The following is a 16,616-nucleotide window of genomic DNA, read 5'->3' as shown; positions in this document are numbered from 1 at the left end:
GTATGGACAAAAACAGCGACATCAAACTGTTTTTCTTGCTAGTTTATGTGAGCCGCAGTTGAACCGTCTTCAAACAGCAGATCACAATCATACCCAGAGTAATGTTTAACAAAATGATTTATGAGAGGTAGCTTGAGTGTATCAACTGTGAAGATATCAAAATCTTATATTGTTGTAAATGACAAACTAGTTGTTTTTATTTGTTGATGACACCAGACATGCAGCTTAGGTTTGAAGTTAAATTTACTTTACCGCTTTCCCCTCAAATGTAAAAAATAATAATAATAAAAATGAAAAATAAAATTAATGCAAATTAATATAGTGTTGTCTGTCTGGTCTATTGTAAAAGATGTGTTGGTTCTGGTGGTATGCTGGAAAAAACAGGGACTTAAGGAGGTTTGACAACCTAACGTCCAACTTGCGTCCCCACAAGGCTGCTGAGTTCATTACACAGGACAGGACAAACAGCATAATGGTGTTGAGAAAACAATCAAGATCCATTTAGTAGCAACAACTTGCAGGTCCATTTTACTTTCATACATTTCATTTAGCCTATATTTTTACATGAATAGCCTTCGATGTTTGGAAGGATGAAGACCTGCAACTCCTTGAGTAGGAGTGGATCTGTGAATGAGTTTGAAAATAAAATGTATCTTGTGTATAGAAATATTTGGAAAAACATTGATAACATAAACTGTACAAAGTGAGTATTCTGAAGCTGATTGGTTTAAATAAGTTGAATATAAACATAAACACCTGCACCAAACCCCATTTACTGACTATTTATCGTGTTAAATATAAAACAACTAATTTGTCCCCACAATTGGTGGTTTACTTGTTCACTCACTGTTTTTGTAGATTAATTAACATAGATGATGACGTACATATCTGGTTTAATGCTCCATGATAATAATTTTAATGCTATGACTCTTTCATAGTTTTTTTTTTCAGACAAAAAACAATGTGTAGCTCCAAACAAGAGAATGACTGTATAGATCCATGTTATAGCATTCAGATTTTCATTTTTTTGAGTCTCAAAATAAACTGTATAACCATCTATTGTAATGGATTTGCTTGTGTGTGCATCTTTCCAGCCAGATTATCCACAGTGAACTGATCTGTGTCATCATGTTATGTAATTATTAGAGCTCTTCAGAGTGTGAGCTGATGTAACTGACAAATAGTGTCTTCTTGCCATGTTTGAATCTGGTTTACAGAGTGTTTGTATCTCTGTTTTCCCTTTTCTCCCCTCCCAATATACTTCACATAGATTGCATACTGTATGCTGCATGCAAAGATAATACAGGATTTGATAAGAAATATGCCACTAAGTAAAAAGAGGACACTCACAGAGGGAGTCTCATTCATAAATAATGGACCTTTGGGATATCAAGGTGCAATTAGGAATTCCAAAAGTGGTGGATGTAAACATTTTGTCATCCGATTTACTGCTATAACAGGAGCACCTCCTGTAATATTAATGTGTACACTGCGGCGTTATCTGTCTATTTCTGTCCTAATGTTCCTCCAGTAGTGTCCACATGCAGTATCCCAAACTGTGACGGACAGAGACGTTCCTGAAGTAGTTTGTGGTGAAGGCAGTCATGTAAAATACAAATAACAAACAGGCCCTTAAGGGGACGAGGAAAGCTCTGAGCTTACAGTATTCAAATCAAATGCAACCGCACACTGTATGTATGACTATTGATATTTAAGAGATTGGGGTTTTAAAGGTCATGTGTGACTTTGAACAAAATTAAATGTGCTCTGCAAATGTGAAGAGAGACAGACTGCGCCCATTCTCTATGTGGTATATTATTCCTAAAGGGCAGCCACTCTCCAGCATTCATCTCACTCAGGTCTCCAATAACAAACTGAGAAACTCAGCCAGTGACACTGTCCTTTTGCAGTGGACTGTATACAGAAAACCAAAAAGACTTTTCCCCATAAGCTTACATTTTAAGAGAAGCTGCTGTCAAACGTGGAATACATTTTTTTTTAGCGTCACAACACCAGAGAAATGACTTTAAAGGTTGCATTGATAACATTTTATGGAGACAACTCATTTAAAAAAACAAATACATCTACTGAACTTGTAGAAGGGTGCAGAATAAAATCTATTTTACTTAGAAACCTTAGATTATGATTGTCAGCCAAGAGTATAACGCCGTTGGTATCACGTGGCATCTGCGTTTTGTCAGCATCGACAGTCTTGGTAGTTGCCAGTTTGTGAAAAAGAAATGTAAGAATGGCTGATTTCTACAGTATGCGCCCAGCTTACTGCCTAATGTTAACTAGCTAGCGTTAGCAACATTAGCTAGGGCAACAAACCAGCAACCACTTGAGGGGCAGGTGATTCGAACAGCTGTGTTTTGACGTGAAAACAATGGAAGGGGGAGATGAAATGCCACATTTTGTGGCTGATTGTTATCAATAACACCTTTAACTATGAAAAGTTATCCAAGTAATAACAGTGAGTCGCCAAAAAATGTTGCTGTGGTCTATAATTTGCTGATGTTTTTTTGTCTGAAGGCTTTTTATTACCAAACAGATGTAGTCATCACTATAATGCTGTTACTGGATGGAGAGATGAGGCAAAGTGTGCAAATGAAGCATAATTGCATGTGACGGGGAGAATAAATGTATTATGCAGTCTTACTGCTGTTTTCTATTTTTCATTGTTTATCATAATCTAATATGTGAATGCAGTGACAGGATTAATTCTGAATCACGTCTTTGGCTTTGAGTACACACACCATATCTAACTACTGTAGTAAATGTAATTATTCAAATTTCTTTGCGAATCTGACAATTTTCCTCTTATGTTTCAGCTGGCAGCAGTCTCTCAGTTTGTCTGTATTTCCCTCTATGGTTAAAGAAATTTTATTTTTTATAGCAATTACATCTATTAGAGTGCTTAAAAAGTCATTTTTACACACACTTCACGAAACATGAGCACACATTGTTCTGATTGCATCAAATATGACCAGAGATGAATCAATAAATTGATCTAAAGTAGATCAGCTATAAAAGGATATTTATCAGCCTACAATTGAATCCTTTATTTTGTCATTTTGGCTTATTTGCAAACAAAATCATCTCAGAAGTAAAGCAGATACACTGTTAAAACATTTAAAGGCTGTTGTACAATAGCCAGGAAAACAATAGTGCTCTTTCAGTATCACACACAGGATTCAATGTGATCCTGCTCTGCTGCACTCACACAAGGTGACAGAGGCCTCTCCTTCACCTGCACTCATTGCCACAGCAGCTATTATCCCACAGAATTTGGCCCAGAGGTCAAAAATCTGCTGTCACCACTTCAATAAAGGCCTGGGCAGCAAACGTGATGGATGCATGTTATCTCCATCATGATGATCTCAGCCTGCTGGTCATAACCTTGATGCATAGAAAACAAGGTCATACACATAATTGCACACAACCACGCCATACATACAGTAATCTGTTCTTAGCACACAGTCACAACAGTGTACAGTAACGTACATCTTCTCATTAGGTAATGAGACAGACAGTCCAAAAACTCCCAGTTTGCAATCTGCAAATTAAAAAGGAGCAAAAAGGTTTTTTTTTTCATTCTGAAAACAAAAGGTAGGCAGATTTCAATCAGTGTGACGGCGACAATGAAAGAAACCACACTCACAGACACAGTAAGAGGAAACACAGCAGCCGTCCCTTTTCATTCAGGAATTTTGCTGATGCTCTTATCATGAACAATTAACATTTAAAAGGGATTTTGCTACAAATTGCCATTTCATTAATTAGGACTGCGAGAGGCCTACATTACAAGTAATCTTTCAATAACAAAGTAGCTACAGGGGACAGCATAATAATGAGGACTGGAAATAATTTTTCAGAGGCAGAGGAAAATGAAAAGATAATCTAATGCAGAGGATAATGGATGTTTTTCAGGCACGCTCGTGGCTCTAGGGATGGTAGTGTCGGTCGGTTGGTCCACCACTCTGGTACAGGCTGAAATACCTCAACAGCTATTGGATGGATACCCTTGAAAATGTGTACACATGTCCATGGCATTCAGAGGATGACTCCTCCAGACACTGGTGAGCATTCTGAGGTAAATATTGCTTGCACAGTGTAATGGCTGCAGAAAAATGACATCATCCACATATAGATTGGTTGCGGTAAGTCGCCTTCACTAGGTCACATTACGACAACAAAGGAAGCGCGTCTGCCATTAAGCAACCAAAACAGGAAGAGGCATTGTTTTCCCTGGTCAACTACAGTAACTTGGGAAACTTTGCAAAAGAAAAAGAACGGCTGATAGAGGAGGCAAAGAAGGCAAAGAGGGAAAGAAACCAAGGTAAAACAAAAGTGAACAGATGGGCATTCACTCGATGGAGAGTGCCAGTGTTGTGTTCTCACAGTTGTTTTTTGCTTTGTGCAGTAGCCAAGCTGCTAACGGTAGCAATGTTGCTAAAGCTGTCTTTACATTGATACCACAGGGAAACACAAGGTTGTTTAAGTTTGGTTTTAGTTAGGTTTACATTTTCTATTTCTGCTGTAAGTGGCACTAAAGCATATAGCTAATTAGCAAACACGAAACTAAACTAAGATGGTGAACATGGTAAATATTATACCTGCTAAATAGGAGCTAGCATTGTCACCAAGGGCGTCGCCTTGTGTTGAAGAGTGACTTCCATCATGTATATAAATGACATCTTTGTCACTGTGCACATGTTTGCATTAGCTCAATACAGCTTCACAGGGCAACTAGCGTGGCTGTAGACTCTTAGTTTTTGTGTTTCTATTTTGGTATGAAATAAAACAAAAGCTGACATAGTCATATTTGAGACAGGTTGGAGGCATTGAAGTCTGTGGCTTACACAGACAGAGATCTGAAGTCCTAAACTCATGGTAGCTGCATGCTAGCTGTATTATCCAGGACTGCTCAGTTGCTTTTACAAATCTATGGACTAATTTTGACTGAGTGCAGCTGTAGGATCCAAGAAGGAATTTCTTTTGCGATATTTTTAAGGATTTTTCCCTGCATTTAGTGGATTTAGTCATTTGGCCAGCAGGTTGAAATATAATCCCACGGGCTAAACACAAGTAGAGTATAACATTTTGAGGTTTTCCCTTAAGGACATTCACGCTGCACGAGATGAAATAAACCCATTACATAACTGAAGCGTCAATAAGGAGCCACTGTGTGCTTCTAGATGGTCTATTTTTGAATGAAGTTAAGCATCCCCCCCTCCAGGCACATATACAGCAGCCATTTTCTGGATTTACTGTAAATCATTACTCACTTCTACACTCACACGCATGGGAGCACGTGCACGCTCACAGGCAGTGTGCCATAACTCCTTTAAGGTTGAAGTCAATAAACAATAAACAGCGATATTCAGCATGGCTCGGTCATCAATCTGTGCTCAATGAAAGCTGCAGATTAATATCGCTCAAATGATTCAGGCCATGTGGAGGTCGGTGGAGAAGGAGATGGAAAAATGCAGAGGAAGGATAAGAATCATGTATTTAAAAGAAAAAAATCTTAATATCATTCACTCATATTATCATCTGGTAGATCTAAACATGTATTTCAAGGGCGTAAAACCCATCTGGTTATATTAAAAAAAGAATATTGTCTTGTTTAGTTGATTTAAACATGGCAGTGTTGTCAAAATAATCCCTGGGGCCATAATAACACTGATAAGACCTGTGTTTTCTCTTATCTGTGCTGCCAATATGCACTTCTACTCATAATGTACATGAAGCAACTACACAGATAGATAAATAAATAATGCTTCAGTGGTCCAATACTGCCCCCTGGTAGTGTAAGACTCAAAGGCAACACTTTGTGATTTCTCATTTAATATATTATATAATTGACATACCAAATAAAACAGATTCACACATTCAGACATAAATATTTTGTTCTGCACACACTTAACAAAGTTCTGACATTATTCTCTTTGACATTATATAATTGTCCATGCGCATCTAACAAAGAAAAACATCACATTCTCACATAGTAAATATATTTTATATCCAGGTCCTGGATGACCCTGATAAGAAATACAACTAAAAACCACCTTTAAAGAAAAGCAACTTTCTGTTGTGCAAAAGTGGCAAGCGTCACAAACCGCTCAGAGTTCACAGTGAAGCAGCTGCTGCAGATAGTCGTGATTATGGGGAGAAGTTCAGAATTTTTGGGCCAGCTCCATGATAGCGATGGTTGTGCTCTGTCCAAAGATGAAGGCTCCGACTACGATGGTTATGACTCCCCAGACTGTTAAAACCGCCCTGCAGGGATATCAAGAGAGAGACCAGTACAGAAGTTACATTAGCAATTAGAAAGTGGATGTGTACCAGTTGAACTCTATCTCTATTTTCCCTTTAATTGGCCAGAACTACTTAGTTCTTATGGTTATTTCTTGGAAATTATCAGGCAATAATTCAGATATTGTATCCCGTAAAAATTAAGTGTTACCAAGAAAGGGAATTTTAAAATAAATACTTCACACTCACCTGACTTTTGGATTCACAGATTCAGTTTGCATTGTGAACACTAAGCAAAGACCTGCAATACATGAACACACAAACCTATCAGACAACATTTATTTATTTGACTTAGTCCAATTTGAAGTGACAGACAAGCTAGATGTAAGATAGCACATACAGATACACATATATTAAAGTCAAGGTTGTTTACATACCTGGAAAAATAAAGATGAAGAAGGCGCTGATTCCTCCGATGACACTGATGACCTCACCCATGTCAGGGACAAACATGGCGATGAGAAGAGTGACGGCTATCCAGATCACAGTGAGAACGACTCTGCAGCGACTCTCAAACGAATGAGTGACGATTCCTCGGCGACGTCTTTGAACGCGCAGCATCAAGTTCAGGATGACAGATCTGTCCCAGACACACACAAACACAGAGACACAGAGTTAGGTGTTAAAACATAAACTCAAACAACACAGTTCAACTCGGGTGTCGCTCACCTCCCCAGAAGAAGAATAATAGGATAGATGGTGATGATTGATATTCCAAAAAGCAGCCTGGAAATGATCATGACCACATCGTTTCCTGGATATGACATCAAAATATCAGAGGCGACGTCTCGTCCAAACGTCATGAAGCCGTACACACCTGGAGACGGAGAGGGTGGATGTGATTAGGAGCTCTCGAGTTAACACATGATGTACTGAGATCTACGGAGGTGAACTCACCGGTCAGAGTGTAGATGAGTAAGCAGAAAAACATGGAGAGCACAGAGATGATCACCCAGTGGGAGAGCTTCTTGTTCTCCATGCTGCTATAGATGGCTATACAAGCTTCATGGCACTGAAAACACACACACACACACGATATTTTATGGGAATATTTGGATTGATCTGCTGTAGCTGTACACGCCAAGGTAACTGTGTATGTAAACAGGAGCTGCAGAGCGCATACCTCTGCCTAGGCCCAACAGTTCCTTTTAATTCAATCAAGCCTAATCCAACATCACACTCAATAGACCTGTGTCACTCTAAATTTTAAGCCACACATGACTGCTTACCCATAATTAAGGCCAACCACAAGGACAACAAGTCAATGCAGATGGAATCATAAATCTCTACGGTGTGACGGAGAGATAATAGTTTTATTAGGATCCACATCAAATTTTACTCATTCATAGATACCAGCCATCTAAATACATCTGATTATATTCATCAATGTTTCATGTTTTTTAAATTAATTCAAACTATCAACGACCCAGTAATGCATTATAGATGTGGTCTTCTGCGAGAGTCTTGCTGTGTTTTCTTGAATGGGCGATAGTACCTCCCTATTCAACAGCTTCTAGTCACATCAAGTCTGATCCTACCTGGAAACCAAAGCAGATGGTCGGCACAACACTGAACATTGAAGCCCACGAACCGACACTGAAAAACACACAACACACACACACATTAGTGATGCACACAGAACAACGGGATAAAATAAGTAGCTGATGGTAAAAACACACATGCGTCTATTAAAAACAGTGTTACTGACCCTTGGCTGTGCTCTGGTGTTATTATAACAGTGTGGCTCTCCATCAGGTAATACTTGACAATCACCGCCACACACAGATATGAAGCAGCCAGCGTCCCCAACACACTGATATGAGGAGAAAACAGTTAAATCACATACAAGCTGGATGTCACTCCAGAAACACAGATAAGTGCTGTGTACCTCGTGTATTTCTGGATGCCGATTTCTTTTGGGATGGACAGGGGCAGGATGATGATGAGGCACATGACGAAGAGGGCAAATCGCTGGTCGGTGTACCAGTGATAGGGCATCTCTGCCTCAGACGACCCGGTCACAGTCTCGTATAAAGAAATACACACTGGAGAAGAACAAGTCAAAATGAATGTGATTTATCTGCTGCAACATGAAGGCGACAACACAGACTACCAGGTCATCTATATTTACAAAAGATTCATTTACAGTAAAAAAACGTTGTTTATGATGTTTTAATGGCAAGATCCACGCTTTGATGAACATAAAGGATAGTGAAAACATTCCTTCGTCCTTGAGGATATCTCGCCAGCTGCTCCATCTGCACGGTGCCCTGTGCAGAGTTTCTGGATCAAATGTTTGGGGTTTTTTTACGGGGGGAGGGGTGTGTTGTAAATCCAATCAAACGCTTTTGTTTAAAATTGGAACAGAGCAAAAACATTAAAGGGATTTGGACAGTTTCAGATGGACAAAATGACAAAAGGAATAATGTCATTATGTGCGTTCGTGAATGTTATGGCTGTGTGTCTGTTGATTTCCTGTTGGCGTAGGTGTGAGTGTGTTGGGAAGCACATGAGGGTGAGTGGTTTAGAAACAGCCAGAAGGGGAACTGGGAAAAAGTAAAAGAAAAGTGTTGTAAGCTGGAAAAATGCGACAGACAAACAACAACCAATAAAGTAAGATAAAATAAAATAATATTAGGTTGAATTTGACATTGAGGTGAAACATTCGATTATTATTCCCTTCCTTTCCTGTCCCTCTTCATGAGACTGTTTTCACACCACATGTCTAATTTAATACCTGTTTCAAGTCTGATGGAAAGCCAATAGCAGCAATACAGCCCACAATTATTTATTATTATATCACCTCCAATACAATAATTCCTAATTACTTAATTAATCAAGTGACTGTGACCTGAAGCTGCATAAACGGGATTGATAGATTAACCAATTAAAAGTTCAACTAAGTTTTTGATTACCTTGACACTTTAAATAAGACATTATTAGACATAATCTGACTGAGGGCGGCCTCGTGAACTCAAAATCCACTGTGGATCAACAATCTCACCTTTATTCAGGTGAAAACATAGTATAACTACTATGATGGTCTACAACAAAGAAAAGTAAATGTTTAAGACTTTTTAATACCTTCTACAAATGAACTAATTTCAATGCTTAAACGTGCAGAAATGGGCCAATCGCTGAAATCATATTCAAAATAAATAGGGGATAGGGGATCACTAGAATTACTGCTATCTGTTGCTAGCTCGTTAGCTGTGTAGTCGGCAGTCTGGACTAGGAGTTCGGAGAACACAGGAGCTGGGACTAGCTGGTTAGCATGCTAACTTCTGCAACACAATACACAGACTTCATAATGTCAAAATGTAAAATATCACGTTATTTCTTCACATTCTGTTGATAATTGTAGCTGATTTTTGTGGAACTGATAGAATTGTCATGGCCCTGAGTTTTGGTTTTGTGATTTCCTGTTTTATGTTGAAAGTTTATCCTTATGTGTCATGTTTTACTTTCCACTTCCTGCCTTTCTGTCTTTTCTTGCCCTTTTTTCATCCGTTTTCCAGGTTTTCCAGCTTTTTTGTGAGTGGATTACTCTGGTTTTGTTGCCAGCCTTTTGTTTTGGATTTTGCATGGCTGAGAAATAACCTTTGATCCACAATGTTTTGAACTGATACTTCCAATTAGTTGGAGCTCTCAAAGGAAGGGAAGACTTGCCTGTAGTACGGGCCATGTTTTTGTTGTTTTCTTTGTCATTTTGAGAATTGTTTGCCTTTTAAGATAGTGATAGTATTGAGATGAAAGGAGGAAAGGAGGGAGAGAGCGATGCAACAAATTTGTGAATTTGAACCCGTTCCTTTGCTGTTTATAATCGATGTCTTAACCCCTAAACACCCCTGTCGCCCTGGATGTTGCTGTGTAATTATCTGTCAAATAATATGTGTCAGTCACAGCAATGTAAAGCAGCCAGAATCAATATTAGAGGAAGAGGAAACATTACACAGATGCTTTCCTCTTTTAAAGGGTTAAACAAATGTTTGAGCCCATAAACCAGCCAGAGAAGTCCATGAAAGTAACTTTATTCATCACTTACATTTCTCCAGCTGGTCCTGTACCACCACCAGGAAGGCGACACATATCATGAAGAGGTTGAAGCAGAAACAGACTTCACAGAGTTGACCCACAGCTGATCCACACACCTCTCTCACCACGTCCTGATAGGTGTTCTGTCTGCTGACGGAGGAGGCGTAGCCGAGGATCACCAAACCACTGATGAGGAAAACCAGAGAAACCTGCACAGACACCAAGAGACGACTTCAAACTTAATCTTCAATTTCACATAAACACACATGCCATGGATGGATAATTAGACAGTGGGGTCCTGAGCACCTCAAGGCCCCCGTCCTCCTTCTCCTCATGACCAGAGGTGTTTAATCTGCTGCCTTTTTGCAACTTTTCAGTGATGAAGAAAGGCTGTAAAAATTACTTCTAAAGGCGACAACAAAGCATTATTTTCATTATCAGATAATCTGAGGATTATTTTCTGCATTAATCTATTAATCTACACTTTGTTTCATAATTTGTCAGAAAATATTAATAAATACATCACAACTTTCCAAAGCTCAATACATATTCAAACTTTGTCCAACAAACAATTTTAGTTTGATATGACAGAAACACAATGGATTGTAACTAAGTATATTTACTCAAGTACTAGATTTAAGTACAACTCTGAAGTACTTTACTTGAGTATTTCCACTTTTTGCCACTTTATAATTTCACTCCACGACAGTTTGGAGGCAAATATTGTACTTTTAACTCACAACATTAGATTAATTTGATAACTTTAGTTATTAGTCACTTTGCAGATTACGTGATGCATCAGGGGCACAGTAGTGAATTTTAAATTAATGTATCTTTTCAGCAATGATTCTGAAAATCAGACAAATGCTGAAGGAACTGTTTGACATGGACTTTAACCTTTGGTCAACTATAAAAACAACTGCAGCTTAACGATCAATTAACTGATTAATCAGCTAATTGCTTCAGCCCTTACAGATTGACAAAAGAAACCTGGGTTGTAAATTATGTTTTTCAGAGCAAATGTTGTTCTGATTATTCTAATGTTAACTCCCTAACCTGTTTTAATTTTAATGTAACTGTGGCCAAAGTAAGCCTATGAGCTGTGCTGTTGAGGAATGAACAGGAATACATTAAGAACAGGTGTGATATCAGCAGATACTCAGAAAACGAGGCTCCTTCTTGGGAGGCCCCTGATGACTTTGGCCCCTATGCCCTTCTTGGAAAGCCTGCATGGAAATCCATCCACAGGACACTTTGTGGCAGTCAACAGATGCAGTGCAAGAAAAGTTGAGGTCGCCTAAACTGGAAGCTTCATTAGAGCTCACCTGTGAAAGAGATGAGCCTCTTTCACACCAGGGAGTGATGAAGGGCTGTGAGTCTATACATACTCTGTCTACAGGCTGACTGACCTCCAGAAACCTCTGAGTAACAATATATTCAATATAATGAAGACATTTCAAGGTAATTTTTCCCAATTAATGCATTCAAGCCTTCAACACTTTTTTTCTGAACAGTGCACAAACAGTAAACTCTGCTGTCCTCACCAGCTCCACACTGACTGCGGTGTTCACTCCCCCCGCCTTCTGGAAAGCCCAGGGGAAGTTGAGCAGTCCAGCTCCCAATGCAGACTTCAGCATGATGAACACTGCACCAAAAGAGCCCAGTCGAGGTGGGTCCGCGTGAGACGCAGAGCGGGCCAGCAGGCTGATGCTCTCCCTGGCCAACTCCTCCATGATCCTGAACCAGCTCCGACACTCACACAAGAAGCTCTGACTGATAAAAAGAGGCCCACCGCTGACTTCTCCAACAAGTTTGACAAGTAGTCCAGGGGATGTTTAGTTCATTCATCAGAGTGTCTTCACAGCTAAACCTGGTGAGTCCTAAAGCATCCAGATATATAGCTCACTCACACGCTGCTCACGTGGTCTTATTGGACATTTGGACAACGAAACATTTCACTGTGAGGTGACACATTTGTCACTAAAGTGAGTATGTTTGCTTGTGTTCTCCCTCCCTTTTCTTTTGAGGCTTGTCTGTCACATGGTGGTACACAAAAGATGGTACACTGAAGTGGACTTCCCCTAAATAAGCCACGAATCTACATATATTTTTTTTAAAAAGCATACATTTTGTAATTCTGTCTAATAACCTGCTTTGCAGATCCAGGGCAAAAATATACCCCTGTTATTCCCACTCTCAACAAAACTGACTCTATAGACTGTCTTAAACTTTATGTTTACACCAAACCTTCTAAAGTTTTAAAGAAAGATTAGACAATAAAAACAGGACAAACCTTACTGCACTCATCACGTCGTACAATCTGATATTGCTCTGTTGTTGTTGTTGTTGTTGTTGTTGTTGTTGTTCATTGAACATCATAATTAATGTTGTTCCATGCTGGACCTCCACTGCCACTGACCAGTCATGTTTTTGTATCGTCATAGATTTGTGATTCAGGGAAAAAGACCAGGAAAAATACTCACATGGGAGAAGTTATCCTTTGAAACGTGGCTTTGACACCGTGTTTTCTTCGACCTAACCAGGTATTTTTGTTGCCAAATGCTTTGGCTACATTGAGTCACACATCTTCCAGTTTGCCTCGTGGGACCTTATTTCTGAATTGTGAATTAACACATATGATGTTTGTCAATTTAAAAGATAATTTTTCATCTTGAGAAAGTCACAGATCGTCATAAAACTAATTAAATATAAGATGAGTGATAAGTGAAAGTGGGCAGCTGTGCATCATGTGACATTGTAAATACAATTACACTGTAAATGTCAAAACGGATTCAAAGTCAGCAAACACATACATTGTCTTTATAATCTGAATAAATGAGATACAATAAATAAGACTCCCTCTGTCCTCCTTGATTCAGAGACAGAAAAATAAATAAAAAATAAAATTAAAACACCTTTAATGGAAACCTAGTAGACTAAGAGCTGTCAGCTAACCAGCAGCAGAGAGATTGGATTAGGACATTGTCTATTTTTAATTTGTTTATGATATTCTTGTATGTACAGAATTATATGTGTAGAGTTGGTGTGCAGTACAGCTTACAGGGATGTAGCATTTGTTCATGTGCTGCTAACACAAAGTCCTGGTCATATGGATCCGATAGTACAATCCACCACACATGTTATTCATAATCCCAACCATGGTTCATGCTACACACCATCTGTTGTAGTGCATCGCTCAAAATCCCATCAATGTCCTGCATGTCGCTGACAGGAAGAAGAAAAAACTTTCTTTGTATTTCAAACAGCTGGGTGCTGAATGTGAAGGCTTCGGGGCACCTTAAAAAGATTTCACGGTGATGTTGCAGATTTTCTCAAGTGAAATGCAGGACAAAGAGAGATTAGAGGGAGCAGGGTCATCAAGGTGTTCTGGGGACGGTTTTAAAGACTTACTCAGTTTATCCTCCGGGATATGTTATGCTGTTTTCAAAAAATATCTCAGGAGTTTAGTTAAAGAAGTGAAGAAAGAGGACAGGTCAGCTTTTAATGAAGTTACACATGAAAAGTGTGGAGTGAAAACAGGGTGATATGGTCATTACATTTTACCTACAAGGCGTTTCAGGAGCAGTGTTTTCTGTAGGAGAGAGGAGCTTCTGTTGGTACAGACTTTGACCTGACCTTTCAATCTTTTACATGCATCTGTATAAAACACTGAAGGAAAGGAAAAAACGAAAAAGCATCATAGGTCTCCTTTAAATAAGGACTCGTCTTGACTTGACACAACATGCGACTTGCCAAAGAAAAAATGACTTGGGACATGCCTAAGACTTTAACCATAAAACTTCATTAGTTTGTTGTCTTTAATTATCTTATTATCTGTCTTTATAAATATGAAAACATCTACTGAAAAATGTGGCAGCACACACACTTTTAAAGTCCTTTTAAATTGACTGAAAATACAAAAAACTGATGTTTCCATTTATTTTCAGGCCTCCACAGACACACACACTGCCTATAGACACTGGCTCAAACTTCAGACACACCTTCATAGTATTTTACATTTCATACGAAAAATCAATTAATCAAACAATACTGAGGCTCAGTTAGATTTGAATCCCCTGACAGTGCAGACTGTCCACAGTATTTAAAATCATGGCCAAATCAGGGTGATAATCTGGTTTTAAAACACGCAGGAACATGAACAGGTATCAGCTGTAAAATGCTTCAGCTGGGAAAAGTGTGAAACCGCACTGTTCAAGTGAGCCATTAAACCTGTGAACTTTGGGTTAGAGAGGCTGCATGGTGGTGACCTGACATTTAATCAGAGGAGCACATGAATCTTTAAGTGGCAGCAGAATTTTAAAGCAGGATGCTCAATTCAGCCCGCCGAAGTAATGAAGTGATCACCTCTGGCCTTTAGTTGTCACACCTGCTCACATCATGATCGAGCCAACGTGGCAACAGGCCGCACGACCAATCATCATTCACTTCCCTCTTTATTTATCCTCCATGCTACGACAGCACTGAGGCTGTTTTCAAGGGTTTCAAGGTGCAACCTGCTACACAGAAACATGAGATTAATCTACTCATGATTCAGCTGTTATGAAACAGCTTAAGAGTATTAAGATCAAACACGCGCGCACACACACACACACACACACACACATCCGTCACAAAAGCCCATGACTTCAAGAGAACTAATAGTTGCGTTTAAAGGAGAATAACTCTGCATCGCGTTTGTCAGCAAACCTTTAATTTAAGTTTTTGTTGGGTTAAAAATCAGAGTGAAACCAAGAGCATTGTACACCACTCTGTACTGCTGTGAAAATACATAAAGTTGTACATCGTTGATGTGAAAACCACAGAATAAAACGCAGTGTGTGGTTGCATAACAGAGCTCAGTATGTGTAAAGTTATACAATATTAAATAACATCATCATTGTCTTCCCACCACTGACTTTTGCACTTGTACATGTACTTTGTAGTTCATACTTTTTAGTACTTTGCAATTTTGTGTATTATTTGTCCCTTTTAACCGCCCCACAGGGGACGCATGAAGTCATTAACTTAGATAGATTGAAGTTACTGTAAGCAGCACCCAGAATAGAAAAAGCAACACATAACTGCTTAAAAAAAAAAAAAAAAACATGACTGGAAAACAACTGAAAAGGGGTCACATGAAATGACACGGTTTTAAATACTTCCACACAGAAATCATTTTCTGATGTTAAACCAGTCGTACAGGCTGATGAATTAAACTTGCGACACAAAAACAATGGTTTACACCCTGTAATAACACTCACCTCTGCATCACCCCTGATTGGATCACAAGCTGAGCTGAACACCTGGCACTAAAACGTCCCTTAAAATCTCCTTTGTCCTAAAAATCATGTGGTATTACTGCAGTTGTGGTAAAAAATAAAGTGTTTACAAAAGAGTATTTACAATAAATATTAGCTTATAACTGAAATTTTTTTTAAGTGTGTTTCATTCCCTCTCCACATTAAAGGGCAACTCCACCAATTTGACACATTAAGGTTTGTTTACAGGTCTTGGGGAGTACGACTGCATATGTGAAAAAAGTAGTATGAAACCTTTCACTGGAGTTACCCTTTAACTGTTAACAGCCTATACAAGAATGGTCATGGAATCATCAATCACAATCAATTAAACATTTTTTTTAATTTAAAGGGGTCGTCTATAAGAAATGGCCAGAATTAGAAGGTATGGGGCGGCAGCATAACTGCTAACTGCTGCTCAGTATTCTCTCTGGCTGTAGCGACTAGCTGCTGTTAGCAAGTAGCTCAGTTAGCTGTGGAGCTAAGTGGCTCTATTAGCTGACTTGAGTCAATAGGGCTCCCAGGGAACACAGACTGGGACTGAACACTGAAACCAAAAGATGCCAGTTTAAAGACCGGAGATACAGTGCAGAGGTTATCGACAGCGACTCTGACCAGGATCATGACTCCAGGGACAAGAAGACACAGCAGGCGGGGACAGCAGAGAGAGAGAGAGACAGTTTGGCATCAACAGCGGGTGAAAACAGCATGCAGAGCCGGATTATTTTCACATCTTTCTCGATGAGTTGAGGATTTATTTCGACCAAAGCAGAGGTGATTGTGGTAGGACAAACCAACTCTTTCATGAGTTTTATTTAGCTTATGTCGAGTTTGAATGAAGAGTGTTTTGTATGAGTTAAAAGAGCAATTTAGCTTGTGAAAGATATATTATATTTAGTAAGGAAAATAGGTGACAAAATATCTCCTTTCATGACATTTTGTTAACTTATTCGACTAGGTAGCGAA

General features: G+C 39.1%; 1 protein-coding gene across 1 annotated transcript; it reads right to left on the bottom strand.

The window, feature by feature from the left end:
* Positions 1-6,179: 6,179 nt before the first annotated feature.
* On the bottom strand, positions 6,180-12,086 carry slc38a8b (solute carrier family 38 member 8b; the record flags this gene model as incomplete). Its single annotated transcript, XM_084355974.1, has 10 exons — positions 6,180-6,282; positions 6,508-6,559; positions 6,696-6,898; positions 6,988-7,135; positions 7,216-7,330; positions 7,857-7,914; positions 8,027-8,131; positions 8,207-8,363; positions 10,364-10,562; positions 11,898-12,086. The coding sequence occupies 10 exons, from the start codon at positions 12,084-12,086 to the stop codon at positions 6,180-6,182; spliced, it is 1,329 nt and encodes a 442-aa protein (XP_084212100.1).
* Between the last annotated feature and the right edge of the window lie 4,530 nt (positions 12,087-16,616).

The sequence above is a fragment of the Pagrus pagrus genome, assembly GCF_965226575.1.
Source record: "Pagrus pagrus genome assembly, chromosome: 1".
In the NCBI taxonomy this organism is placed as follows: domain Eukaryota; kingdom Metazoa; phylum Chordata; class Actinopteri; order Spariformes; family Sparidae; genus Pagrus; species Pagrus pagrus.
The sequence above is the reverse complement of the archived record's forward strand: the minus strand, read 5'-3'. Positions and strand labels throughout refer to the sequence as shown.